Consider the following 15,737-nt stretch of genomic DNA (forward strand, 5'->3'; position numbering starts at 1 on the left):
ACGTTACGTCGGCTGCTCGGGGAAATAGTTTGGAACATTGTTAATCCGAAACCGATATATGTTGCCGCGAGGTATTTTCGCCGATAATAACCAGTAGCGAGTGAAAGAGAGAACAAGGCAGATAGTACGAAGGAGATGAAGGGAAAAAGAAAAAGACGAAGTGAAAAGGAAGACGAACCTTTCGCGGTCACGAAACAGCAACGGCGCAACGTTTGAAATTTTAACGACCCTTAACGGAAAATGAAACGAGCAAGAGAGAAGCCATCATCGCTGTCGCTTGCTACGATCATGCTTGATTTTTTCAAAGTACTTGCCACTTTCTCTTTCTCTCTTTCGTATCCAAGTTATCGACATTTTAAATTAAAAAGATATCGCGATATGAAAAATTGGACGTTCCGATGAAATATTTAAGAGCGTATCTATTTTTCGAATAGGACTTTTATGAAGGTAAGGGAAAATCGTTTAAAGGAAAAAGTAATAATAAAAGGAAGAAATAAAGGAAGAAAAGTTAAGGTAGATGTAGAATCCCGCGTACACACGTGTATGTATCTAGGTCTAGGTATATTGTATATTTACGTGTACGTAGCTCGTGCGTCGAACGGCTCTCGTGCAGTGTCCTTTGCCTTCCATCCGTTCGATCGGCCGTATGTTCGATACGTCGCTTCTGCATACACCCACGTATCACGATCGTAAGTGTATTTGCGTACAGTTTGTGTATATGAATCTATGTATGTACTAGGTTTGTAGTTATGCATGTAACATCGCATCTGAACAAGGAATTGATGCGAGAATGACGTTAACGCAAAACGATGCGACGGGAATACGATGAACGTCGGTTCTTAATCGATAGAAATGTTTGTAATGGTGATAAAATGTGCATCTAACGTAAGATCGAAAGATGACGGTGTAACGTTAGAAATGTTCATGTAGAAAATTCAAGCGCACATCGTATCGAACGTGTCGATTGTTAAGGAAATAAAGGTCGAGGATGGAACGACCGGTCGAATGGTGTGCTCTATGTCACACGTTCCCACGTTAACATAAAAAAAAAAACATCCTATCTATTACTTCTATTAATATCTTCCCTATAATTACCATTTTTGTACCGACTACGGTATATCGGAGAAACCCACATTTGTAAATGGCTTTCAACGTTAACGCAAATATCCAAGAAAAATCATAAGAGTTAGGTTTATAGCGATAATATCTCTATGATATTGCAGTTCCAGAATCGAATCCAAACGACAAATTATATTTTGATTTCTATATGCTTCAATGATCCTACTTAAATTGTATTCAACAGCTAAAAGAGACAGCTTTTACCGATACATATGGTATGATCCATTTCTATAAATTTTGTTACGCCGCAACACTTCTTACTCCGACTACTTTCTTGAATAGCATGCCATTATGTTAAACGAAAAAGGAACAGTAACGTGCACACCGGTGTATATAGCTACATATTCTTTTTATTTTTCTATGTTTTCTTGCAAATAAAAATAACAGTAAAAATCTTAAAAATGCGTAAATTTTTTTATCGATACTATACACAAAATAAAAACATAGGAGGAACCCTTGAACTATGATTTTGCCGGAGGAATTTACTCGTACTACTCGAAACAACGTTCTTTTATTCTATAAGATCCCAGCGATTACACTTTTTACCTTCGATTTATTGGAAAACTCGTTGCTGTAGGGTTAAACAAAGCTAACAATGAGTCTTTGAACGATGAAAAAACGAAGCTTAGCGAGGCTACGTTGTTACACGTTGTCGTAAAAAGTGTAGCACATTTAAAAGTTTTATTTAAATTATTATCTACACGTGTGTTGTCAATGTCAAATAAATTTTTTATCGATCGGGAAACATAGTTAATTTTCAAAGATACCACTTCTCTTCGTTTTCTCATTTGACCAATAAGTTTCTAACATTTACGAGCTCCGATTTCTAACTTATGAATATTGAATAACGATTTACTGGCCTCTCTTTAATGTATCTTCAGCTGCATTTTAACGCGATATCTTGGGGATGGTTTTAAAGCAACACGAAATAGTAGCTCAAAGGAATACAATCTCGTATAAGGACGGACAATCGAGACACTGATTAAATTTAACGAAAATAACCCCCGTAGACCGTGGAAATATTTACGTTGCCTCGATTTTGCGCAGATTGCACCGTCCCGCTTTAGTACACCGAGTGAAACCAACGTGGTGAGAAGACACGAGATACTTCTCTTCGTCGAAAACGCGACGCGTGACGTCAATACCGAAACAGAAAACTGACTTTCTTCCTACTTAAGTTTCACCATTGATACTCACCTTAGAACGTTTTTGCGAAAAGAAATGCTAACGGATGAAGTTCGTAAATCGAAATACGATAAAGCAGCAACCCTGCATCAATCTTGAAACATCGCCTATCATCGACTATTTTTTCATGATTAACGTATCTACCTATTTGATTAGATCAAACGTCAGATACATTTTTTTGATAGTAAAATATTCTAAACGAGTTCGACTATATTATTACGAAAAAGTAGGTACGTATGTGTATCAGCAAAATCGCGGATTAATAACGGCAGAAAAAGAATAGATAAATAAAAAATAAAACAAATAATATCTAGCAAGAAATTCAGAGTATTCAAAGGTTTTATGCGAAATGAATGTGACAGAGAACGTCGAAAAAATGGTTGATATTAAAGGAGAAATGTCATAACGCATTCTCAAATCGGGTCGCCTATTAAGAGCCAAACGCACTCTCTAGAAAGCTCGAACCTGTATCCATGGGTGTTAAGATTAAAGCGTCGGTGAGATTATTGATATGTACTACTACCTGGTAGATATGTACGACGATAGACACTACTAACCATACGCGCCAAAACATTAGTCGGAAGTTAATACTTTTTTTGTAAAGAATCACATTGCATTGGACGTGACTTTAGAGAACTTCAACGGGGTAGAGAAAAACGGAAGTCGATTGATCGGTGAGAAACTAGAAAAAGCCTTTAAGCCGGAAAGACGATGAAAGCCGCTCGGAAGCTGTCGTTTCGCGATTTAAAAGAGAGACAAAAAAGAAATACGTCGGACGTCGGATAGGACGAGAGCCTCGCTTGTGTAGCGAAAATCGACGAGTCGTCGAGAGTTCGTCGTTACGATTTCATCGTGGGGATATGAAAGAATAAAAAAAATAAGAAAAAAAATTAAGGGATGAAAAGAAACTCACCCGATGCAGCCAGGGCTATCGCCGCCATGAGTGTCCAATGTCTCATGTTTGCAAAGATAGAAACCGAGAAGCTCGCTCCTTTCTCGACCACAAGCACCACCACAAGCACCACTACCGGCTGCTCGCTGCTTCTTCTCCTCCGGCTCGTCTTCCTCCACCTCCTCCTCTTCCGCGTCCTCCTCCTCGTCCGGTTGTCTCCGCACGTGGCTGCAGGCGCGCCGAATATAAGCGAACCGCTTAGACTCTCTCGACGACGATGGAAAGAAGCAATCCTCTTTTTTTCACCTGCTCCTGCTCCTTCTTCTTCCTCTTCCTCCTCCTCCTGCTCCGACTCTTCCTTCTGCTCCACTCTAATCTCAGGGTCCACCGAATGGTCGCAGATACCTCGAGCACGCCACTGACATCGTTCTTCCCGTTCTTCTATCGGGGGCACGTGATCGTGTCCACCACCGACGACGTACACCAGCAGCAAGAGCAACGTGTCCCTTCTTCTCGTATGCCGCCGCGCACGCACTAAGCCGGAGAACCACCGAAGCGCTTCCCTCGTGCTGCATCTTGCTGCATCGAGGACATATCTTTATTCCTCTCTCTTATTCTCAACCTTCCTTCTATCAGCTTATTCACGATAGCCGATTTTGACCGCGAGTTAGCTAATGCTCAACGCTAAAAAGTAGAATCGAACGGAACCAGGAAGGTGAATCGTTAATCTCGCGATTGGACTCGACGAGGAGTCTTTCCTTCGTAAAACTTCTCGATCATCAGATCGAGCAAGCCGGCTACCTAGATACAATGTACTCTGTTTTCACCGAGCTCCAGAACGTTCACGATCGTCAGCAGTGGCAGCGGCGACGGCGGCAGCAGCGCCCGGACGCCGTCGTCTCGACTTGGCTACCCTTCATCGTTACCCTCTCGTCACCCTTACCGCTACGTTCCCGTCCGCGTCTTCGTCCTCGGCCTCCTCGTCTTTCTTTCTCCCTCTTTACCTACTCTTCGGCCCTACCACAATTCTCTCAACCCCTTCGATTCCCCCTCGATCTCACGAATGTCGTCGAGTCTTTCTCTCTACCTCTTTCTCTATCTTCAAAATACTGACATCAATGCCAGATACGTCCTCGCCGGCGGCCAACGCTGGACTGATTTTCATTTGGCTGCAGCGCCGCGCGGTATCGCCGCCACAGTTCTCTTTGGCGCTAGCGCTCTGGACAGATACGGGACTCCTCCACCACCACCACCACCACCACCACCACCACCACCACCACCACCGTCGCCACCACCACCATCGATGCACCTCCTCTCCTTCGTTCATCACTTTCTTTCCCTCTTTCTTTCTTCTCTCTCTCTCCCTCTCTCTTTCCTTTATCCACTCGTTAACCTCTTTCTCTCTTCAACCTAGCATCTCCTCCCTCTCTGTTCGTCAGACGCTCCCTCTCTGGTTCACCCCACATCTCGTCGTACCATAACGGTACGGAGGGGTGACGGTATATCCACGCCGTACGGATCTCTCGTTCTCTCCCTTCGCCTACCTACTACCCTCTCCCACCCTTCTTTTGCTATAGTGCATGCCAACATCGCCGGAGAAGAGAGAATCGTTACTATGGCGAGATCAATATGATAGGACGGCGCATGCCTCGGTATCCTTATACTTGAACCCTTCGCCACTACTCACGCTACCCACGTCTCTCTCTCTCTCTCTCTCTCTTTCTCTTTATATCTCCCTCTCTACCTCCTCTTCACCACCACCCTTCCATCTAAGCGCGCAGAGCAAAACGTGTGCCGGCGGATCGTAGGTGAGCACGACGTTGACTCAAGTCACTTCAGTCAACAGAGAGGTTCCTATGCGGGAGGACACCGTCTTCCATTCCTCTTAACGCCTCCATGCGCTGATTTTCTTCTACCCTTATCTTTTTGACACTACTTTTCCTTCTTTTCTCTATGGTCCTTCCAACGTTGTGTTCTAATTTTCTTCTGCCACGATTCAATTTACAAAATCGTATCGTCAAGAGAATACCCTTTGTCAAGAATCGATCAACGTGCATAAAGGAAATGATCAGAAGAAATCTATCCTTTCCAATATTGATACTTTCCTCGAAAAATATTATAGCTAATGTAATCGTAATTTGTTTAACATTCGTTTTATCTAACCCATTTGATTTAAATGCTCTTGAGTATTACCGAGGCATACCTGCTTGTTTCTCCATCAACAGACAGTTCATTAACAGTTACTATTAGCCACTAGTAGATTTAAGTTAAGTAACTCGATTAAGAAATGCTCGAATGAAATAATTATTGTACGAGCAAGTAAATGATAAATCGATATAACATAACACATAAAAGCATTTCCGATGGTCCAATGTTAATCGATAATTATGTTTCCTCTCTATCTTTCAATCCACTAATTATAATTGCCCGAAGTTTAGCGATAAGCGATTTAACCATAGGAATTTCAGATTTTAGGCGAAATACATTTTGAGGAATAGTTTGAAGCATTTGAGAGGCCGATGAGGGTAGTGCAATGAGCAAGGAGTATATTCTTCCAAAGTTACATACAACGTGCAATTTCGCATTAACCATTAGCACAGTTACGTATAATTGGACCAAAGTCTACTATTCGCTATCTTTCGTGAACTTAAGATTTCTTTTAAAGCCCGTAAGAACACTATCATTACGAAACTCACGAGTTTCAGATAAAATTAACAGGAAATGCCGAATGAGAAAAGACGCGTTATTACATAGCACGTTCTTTCAACAACATCCTTTCTGCGGTTAATGATCTTCTTCTCGAAATTACATACACTTTTATTTTTTACTTTTCATCGTTCACCTCGCCGTCGAAATATGAACAAGAAACCATCTGCATTGCGAAAAGACATTAAGTTTTCCATTCAAGACACTGAAAAAAAAAGAAATAAGTCGAACGCTAACGAATCTAAAATATCTATGCGGTTGATAGCATATATATACGTATATTCCTTTCGATAGAACAATAAGGTGAGAAATTTGGAGCATTAACAATTAATGTCAAAACAGGGTCGTGATAAAAATCATTGACAAATTGCTTCAGTGTCTTACCTCAATACTTTGCTTCAAGAGTTTATGTTAAACGTCACCTGCAAAGGAAAGTGTAAGTACTTACTTACAAATTGTCTTCCCCCTCATACTGACACGATGTCAAATACATTTAACTTACCAGAAAATATCTACAACATTCAGTTTCAGTTAAGACATAATTAGATAGTTTGAAAAGCTGTCGAAGAGACCGTCGTCGACTTCAAGCCCACGCGCGCGACCTTTTGAATACTTCATATTTTACGTAACACGTCAACGATAATATTCACAACGGATGATCCGATTAAAATGATCAAGTTAAACAATATATATAATTTCGAATAATCCCCTATCGTTTGTAAGATTTGTTTTGTTCATTAATTTCTTAGGTATATACGATATCACCATTAATTCCTACAACTAGTACAACCTTCTCCTTTCACGAAATCTGACACCAGTTCATAATTACATCCAAGTCATTATAAGCAAGTGCGACGTTAAAATGACATTAAATTTACGTCTCCGTTAAATCTACGATGCTTGCTTGACGGATTTGTTAATCTAACGAGGCAAATTATCTAATCTCATTCTATAACCTGTATTTCTTATATCTTTCAAGGTCAATCTAATAGATTAGACAAAATTGAATTACAGACTTATTATATTTTGAAAATATTCTAGAATTGCTGGTAAATGTATATTTACCAGATGTCTGCTCGTTGATAACATTTATAAAATAAAAATTCATGTTAATACGATTAACTTATAAACTAATTTTCATAACGATAGTCTACAATTATAATCTTTCGAGTATTTTATTTTACGCAACACATATCAATGATTAAATATTTGTGAAGAGATTCGATTAAAATCTTATACTTGATCCCTATTACTTGATTACTGATTCAAATAATCTCTCTGAAACTTGTTAATAATCATACGCGAACCCCATACGGCTTTACTTTATTTAAATATAACTTTTCTAATACAGATAAACGATACATTAGCTCGATTTATTCAGAATTACGGAGAAATAAACGTACACCTCTGTATGAGATCGATGTCAACGCTAAAACATTCCTTTAACATCTTTCAACTCAAAGGAATCTCTTGGGTTACATGATAATACGTACAAACGCTTTCAAAGAACTTACAACAACCTGTCGCGCCGTAACGCACTTGGGAAAACCTGGGACGTGTCATCAAATGTTTCAAGAAAATAAATCTCTCAAGCTATAACTAGAAATACCTTGTCGTACTTAGTTTTCCAGTGAATTTTTGAAATTCCCTCAAGACATATATGTGTACTGTAAATGATATCGATATGTTATAGAAAATAATGAAATATACTATGCCACTTTTAGATGCAACATTTGTTATAGAATATATAATTTAAAAGTTATTATAAATGAACATTTTAAGCGCCTTACTAGACACATATATGCTGCCATTAAAATTATTTTTCATGTAAAATATTGCAAAAGTTTGAGATAAATGTATACAGTAATAAATCCTGTCCAACACACACAAAAGAACAATTCTGGAAAAAATGCTAACCTAATTGATTGGAACAGCTAATCATGCTACAAGTCATTTTACATAACACATATATTTCTTATTTACAGAAAAGATCACATTTACTAACTGATACGAAATAAAGAAAGAGAAAAGCGCAAAAAAGTTAACATAGAACCTCAAGAACTAAAAAAAATGAATATATGCATTTAATTGCTAGCTATTTGCTAATTTAAAATCCATAATTGCTAACTCTTTTAATTAATTATTTAATTAGTTATTGATAATTAAAAATGTGAAAATTTTTTTCTTTATTTCTTAGTAAAGCAACGTCGTTGACCACAGCAGAAAAAAATGAATAAGTGCGCTAAATTGCTAACAAAATGTTTATTTAAAATCCATAACTTCTAACTTTATTAATTAATTATTTAATTAGTTATTAATAATTACAAATGTGGAAACGTCATGAAGAGGTTATATGTTATACGCATACGCAACCACAAATTCAAGGTGCAAGCGCACTGTATACCAACTTTACTTTTATTTTTTTCAAAGTGCGCTTGAGCCTTGAATTTGTGGTTGCGCATGCGTATAACATATTTTTAACAACTTTTTAATGCTAAACAGAAGTACATAGAAGCTCACAAGTCCACTTTTCGCGTAACCACATTCATTTTAGTTACTAACCTGACCATTAATGGGCGATAGTAGATACTTAATGCAATGACGATATAATACTATAAAAGAATGCAATATTCTTTGATAGTATGTGATAGTATATGATATATACTTTGATAGTATATAATAGTATATGACATATACTTTGATAGTATATATAGTACAGTTATATTGTAATATAGAATTTTATATAATTATATTTAATTTTTAATATATAAACATGTGTGTGCCTTCAGAAATGCATTTATACATGCACATATATATTTTAAAATGAAGCAATTTAAGACACTCAAATAAAAAAGAATCCAGAAGGTTTGATGATAAATCCAACGATGATCACCTGTAACAGGAAGAAAACTATATTAATCATACAATCAAGTGATACAATAGCCTGACATATAAATCGTCCAATTCGCAGATGCACTTTTCAATTGAATCCTTTATTTACTTTATATCAAATCTCTAATTACCGTTGCAATAAAATTAAATTTAAACGCGTGATTTTACATTTATACAAAATAAATAAAAATAAAAGAAATAGGAAAAATTAGAATACTAAGTTACTAAAAAAAATAATATCTAATAATTATTATGAAAGACTTTTAAATTGCATTATAAAGAAAAGAAAAATTAGAAATTTAATAAAATACGAACATTATGAAAAATTTAAAAGACGAAACAAGAAAAGAGAAATTACTGTAATATTTACCGAACGTTATTTAAGCTTTAAAATTAAATAATACAAAAATTGTAATATTTCTGACTCTAACTAAACACATATGCATCTTTTGGACGATATGGCACACAGATTTGATGTGCCAAGGAGATGGAATGGTCCATCATCTCCAATTACAATTACAAATTAATGACGAGCAAATAAATAATATAATAGAATATAAAATACGACTAGAGAGCTATTTTCGAAAAGTTCGAACTTATTGTTGAACCTTTGAAAATAACTTAATAGTCTATGTAGTTGCCCTCTTCAGCCACAATTAAGTGGAGGCCTCTTCGGCATTAGCCTCTTCGGCATTTAGCCTCTTCTTTCTTCATTCCCTGAAAACTGCATTGGACATTTTCTACGAGCGAGAGAGATAAGATCTTTCATACTACTTTTGCAAATTAACTTGTATTATGTTACAATTCTAATTCTCAATTATTAAAAAATTAATTTACATATTCTGTTCAATAGTAAAGCTCGTGAACTATCAATGAACTTACAGTTCATTGACATATACACGAGCACAATAAAACGAATGTCCAAGCAGACAATTATCGATGACCTAATAACACGTCGCACTTTCAATGTCAAAAAATAAAATAGAATTGAAATAAATAAAGCAATAAATGTTATGCATTTTCTTGCAATATTTGCATTCAATTTATTCTTTATACTGAATTATATCAAACATATTTTAAATACTAAATCGCGATGGTGCGAAGTGTTAGTTATAATAATACTTAAAACTAAGTATCAAATTCATCAAAGTATTTGCGAATTTGTTCGACTCTATCTCGTTCGAGATAGAATCGAAATAGATATGAATCTTTCAAAACGTTGCAAATTTCTTTGAATCTCACGATACATAATAAAAATTACAGAAGAGTTACAAAAAAAAATTTACAAAGTAAGCATAGTAGAATGAATAAAAAAAAAAAATATTGTAACTATTCTGTATAAACCAGGAGGCGGAATTTTCACTCCGAAGTGGAAGCAAGACTAGTGCCTATCCTGGATCCTACTTACTTAAAATTAAAGTTTTCACATTCACTCAGAGAAATATGCTACCTGCCTGCCAATTACCCATATTTAAAAAGAGCAAATATACATACATACCCACCCACTCACTCCACGATTCTCACACATACCACCAGGGTGCAAAAGCCTAAACTAGAGAGCATGCCCCGGGGCACCTCCGACACCCTAGTTCAAACGCGTGTTTTCTAAACTTATGGGAGTACGTACCAATGCTGTAATCGACTGCCAAGGCTAATGATTATTGCATAAAAGACTAAGACAAAAATACTGGTACATACTAGTATATATGCATACTAGTAATGTACAAGTATATCAAAGTTTCCACAAATAAATGCGGTAACTCTACTATTCAAAACGATTTTATATATTACAACAAAAAAAAAATAAGAAAAATTTAATATAAATAGAAAAATACAACCATGTGTATTTTTCATATCACACCTAACTCTAGGTCTGCTATACTAAGTAGTATTCTAAGTGATAAATAATGCATTAATTAAAAACTATCGCGAAACGATGTACAAAACACTCTACCTAATACGCACACACAGGTGTAAAGTACATCGTGCAATCACTAGCACAATGACAGCCGCCAATAGGGGAAAAACTTAAAACTAAACCTATACTAACCGTTTCTCACCCATACGAGTAGCACCTGGGCACACGTATAGATGAGAACGCAGAAAGAATAGGGGGGAGAAACGGGAGATTAGTACATTAGAAGCTGAAAATCCTGATCTAAAAAATATGATTAAAAACAGATGTATACATAACATATAAATACATTTTTATAAAAATTCATCTAAGCGGCTGAGGACTCTACAATTTATTTAATAAATAATTACTTTGAATATTTTTTAATATCTTGTAATATATTTCAAAACCTCGGACGACTCCTTTCATTAAGTTGGCTGTTCTAATAAAAGAACTGGGCTTTGAGCCACCACTTAATTGCTAGAATCTATCCGTCGCGAATGAGTTTGTCTTCTTGCTCATTTATTTATAATATCGAAGTATCGATATATCAAAATTAATCGCGATTAGATAAACTAGGTACGAAGCAATGCATGTAAGACATTTATTACATGTTTTTCTGGACGAAAACGAGTAAATTAATGCTCGATTTCGTCACTACTAACCACGAACAAAACACGTAATAAAAAAGAAAGTGCATTAATTGATTGCACTGTTAATTAAATGAATTTAACCGATGAGACAAGAAAACCTATCCTGAACTAATATAAAATATACAATACAATATACAATATAATATACAATTTTCATGAGTAACTCCTAGAAAGGAATTACTCATGTGCTCGTCACTAATTTATTGGAATAATTACAACCAGTAACTCGTGTCGATCAGGACCTTTCATCCTCGACATGATTGAGCACCGGAGGGACTTTAAATTTTTTGACTCACTACGTAAGAAGTTCTACGGTGGCTCCAAAACACTCCTGCTTTGCAGCAAGTGTTGTAGTCTGACGATCGAAGAGTTCCTCGATTTGGTATTGAAGGAGATCCACCGAAGATCCACCGAAGATCCACCGATGATCCACCGAAGATCCACCGAAGATCCATCGAAGATCCACCGATGATCCATCGAAGAATTCATCCCACATCTTTGATAAGGTAGAAAGTCCGTCGTCATATCTGTAAAATAAAATAGAACATAACGATAAGTTATCTGCAATATAATCCAAGATCATATAAAATAAAATCGAATAAAATGTAAATAAAAAAAGATACTTACAATGCATTCCAAAGGGATGAAATTAAATTGCACCATGGCGATGCACCTCGCGTGAATCTAAAAACTCGGTATAAACGAAAATAAGAAACTATAGATGAGTTTCTTATCGCGAAACCGAAATTTTATCATACGGCGAACAACACTGATTCTAATTCGCGTTTGATTTTAATTTGTTTTACGCCCGATCACTGATTCTACACAACTAATTCAAAGACTGCTTTGCACACAGTCAATGCAAGTAGAAAAATCTTCATTGATGCACTGGCTCTAATACGCGAACAGTCTGTGCGACTGTTTAAAGATAAAAATACAACTTTACTCGAACAAACTCTAATGCAATTACTGCATTGGTCGCAGTTAATTTAATATATAAATTTCAAAAATAGTTCGCGAACGCGACGGAATTGAAAAGAAAACGAACGAACGTGCTTCTAATCCGTGATTTTAATTATATTCAATCGATACAACACTCCCGTATATTGCTTCGCGCACGATTGCAATCTAAAACAGAAATAAAAAACAATACTATTAATATCATTACTATTACTGAAAACAATTAAAATGTTTGTTGAATTATTAAATACAAAAATATACTCACTTTGTATCTGCATCGATGAATGCACGATGGGTCTCCTACCCTTAGGATGACGATGGCAATGCACTAACACTGATTCTACAACTGCATTACATGCAGTCAATTCAATTAACACTAGATTAATGGACTAACAATAAACCAATTTGACTCTCCATTTCAAATTTCTTTGCTACATATGCTACATATATATAAAATTTAAATATTATTTTTTTAAAATATATAATATATTGATTTTTAATACCATAATGAAATATATATAAATATTAATTCCTCCCCTCTACACATTTCTTCATGCAAACAATTTTTGTAAGTTTTTAAAAAATAGTAAACGAAACAATAATGAAAAAATCTAGTGTTAAACGAATTTCCAAATGAATTTAATTAATAAATTGTAATACTATTCCAACGATGACCTGAAACAAAAATAAAAACAAGATTATATAGACCATTGATATAAAAACATTATTATAAGTATTGAGAAAATGTTTTATATAAAAATTGACTTACGTTTATCCTTCAGTGATGAATGCATGATGGGTCTCCTACCCTTAGGATGACGATGGGCACACATTTAAATCAAATAAAAGAAACTTACGGAGTTTCTTTACTGACAAACGAAATTTTTACACACGGCGAACAACACTGATTCTACTTACCGACTTTTTTATATTTTATTTTAACGATGCAACACACGAGTACCTCATTGCCTACGCGCTAAATTGCAATGATGTTCTGAAACAGAAAAAGAAAAAGAACAATTAATTTCACCGGTATAAAAAAGATCCATTAAAGTTATCATAGAAGTGTTTGATAGAAAAATATACTTACTTTTAGTCTTCATTGATGACTGCAGGATGGGTATCCTACCCTTAGGATGACGATGAATAAAATAAAATTAAATAAAACTCTGAAAAGCTGAAACATACTAAAAATAATATTACAATATTTCCTGCGAATCATTCCTGAAGGCATAGCACACTTTAAAAAGTATTCTATCATAAAGAATTAAAATGATTAAAAGTAAAAGTTAAACAATATTTATGGAATTTATCAAAGTATGCAACTATTTGTTTGATAGTGCTTGCTTTGTATTTTAATATACAAACCCAAGCAATATCAGTTGCCTAAATCTCATTACTTGTGTAAAATTGCATATAAAATATAAAATATTATTAATAACTGTTAATAAAAATCTTTAAAGAAGTCTAAAGAAGACAATAACTGTAATAGTAAACTCAATAAAGAATAACCTAACAAGTATATCAATTATTATGCTGTCCCATGCTATAATAAACTTTTTAAACGATTAATTCAATAATGATGAGATTAGAAATAAAATCAATAAGTAGTTTAATACGTCACGTTCGTTAGATCTTTACTCGATGAAGGACGGAAGGGGAATGAGATACGTTACTGCTTATCCTTGAGAGTGTCTAACGTTCGGTGCTTAGCTGTTTACGCTTTGTTTTCGGTTGTCTTTCTTCTGTTTTCACCTCGAGAAACTCCTACAAATACACATACACATTCATAATTGTCTGTAGGTGAATGTTTTGTTTTCTATTCTTTCTCCCTCTACACTCTCGTTCTCACTCTTTCTATACATTTCTATATGTCACATAGCTTAAAAAAAGAAGAACGCTTACCTCGATGAATATGAAGATAATAAAGGTTTCCAAACATTGGTAGTATACAGCATGAAAACATATACTCATTGTCAGTCTAATTGTGTTTACTTTTTTATATTGATATCAGTTGTGGTAAATTTATGTCTATTCTTTTATAATATAAAGAAGATTAATATAAAAAATATAAGAAAGGGAAAAAAGAGAGAGAGAGAGACATCTTATACAAATGTCATACATATACATATATAGACTCGTTCAGTTTGCTTGATACTTTACTAATATAATCTTATGATTTTCAGATTTGCAAGTGTTTTAAGATTTGGAGAAGCACAGCATCGATTAGGCTTACTTATTGTCTTAAGTATCAAGTACATACATAAAAGAAGAACCTAAAAGATTGCAAAATAAATCCAGGCAATTTTTTATGGTATTCAAACGAACAAACACCTCAGCTTTCTTCTATCATAATGGTAAACTTAAATAATTCACATTTTCCATTAGTATATTGTTTATTAATTGTTTTAATATATTGGTTGTATAATTGTTTAGAGAAATGTAATCTCATTTTTCATTTCCATATACGTGTACATTACGTATACATTAACAATTACTTTAATGCACTAATGCACTTTTCTTATATTGCAGCTAAATTTTATCCTCGAAGTCCTCAGTGCGCAGGAGCACTAAAATAATTACATAAAAATTAAAAGAATACTAAAGTCAGAACGTTATAATCTTAAATTTTATTGATTAGGTGGATTATTCAATTTGTACACATGCGCAACGTTTGGAAGGTCTTATAAACAACATTTAATAAAAGTACTTTCATAGAGGACAACGTCTCATTTCAACGGTGGATTTCGAAGGGGACGGTACATAGATCATATATTCCGATCTTTTAGACAACAATAAACATTCGTATCGATTAATTAACGATTATTTTAATATTCTAATCCACTCTACTTATATTTCAGATTGTTTAAACATATATGTACTGGTTTAAACATTACATACTTATTAACATACATTGAATATAAAATAATTTTAATGTAATATTTTTCTAGATGAAAATGTTATTTTATCCAAAGCCATCATTGCACAGGGACGTTAAAACAAATGCATATTAGTTTAAACAATTACATAAAAATTGAAGGAATGTTTAAATCAGAACGTTGCAATGTGATTTAGTTTTTAGTGTATATTGTCTTTATTTTACTCGTTATTTTTTAAATATTAACAAGGAACGTATACACCTAATGGAAAAATAGATTAGATAATAATAACTATTAATTGGATAATTATAATTAATAATAAAATGAATTTTTGATTTATGTAATAAATAAATTATGTGTTTTTTTCTATACGGTGTGACAAGGTTTATAGTGCATATTGTCTTTATTCTTTTCGTTATTTTTTAAATATTAACAAGATACGTGTACCTTAAATAGAAAAATAGAATAAATTTTTTATTTATTTAATAAATAAATTATCATATCTAGCTTGACTAGCGTGGTCATGAAGAAAGCCGAGTTACGTACGTGTGACGGGG

The 15,737-nt window shown here is 34.5% G+C and overlaps 1 protein-coding gene across 2 annotated transcripts in view; it reads right to left on the reverse strand.

Annotated features, from left to right (window-relative positions):
- The window catches only part of LOC122524962 (neuronal acetylcholine receptor subunit alpha-7-like), a 131,000-nt gene extending 126,595 nt beyond the window's left edge, over positions 1–4,405 (reverse strand). For both annotated transcript variants that reach the window (XM_043647481.1, XM_043647479.1), the window contains exon 1: positions 3,218–4,405. Coding sequence is in view for 1 of the 2 variants with exons in the window: in XM_043647479.1 (XP_043503414.1) it covers positions 3,218–3,263 (46 nt within the window). In the remaining variant the exon portion in view is untranslated. The remainder of the gene's footprint in view (positions 1–3,217) is intronic.
- Positions 4,406–15,737: the final 11,332 nt, after the last annotated feature.

This window comes from Polistes fuscatus, unplaced genomic scaffold (assembly GCF_010416935.1).
Source record: "Polistes fuscatus isolate 324 unplaced genomic scaffold, CU_Pfus_HIC Scaffold8, whole genome shotgun sequence".
Taxonomy (NCBI): Eukaryota; Metazoa; Arthropoda; class Insecta; order Hymenoptera; family Vespidae; genus Polistes; species Polistes fuscatus.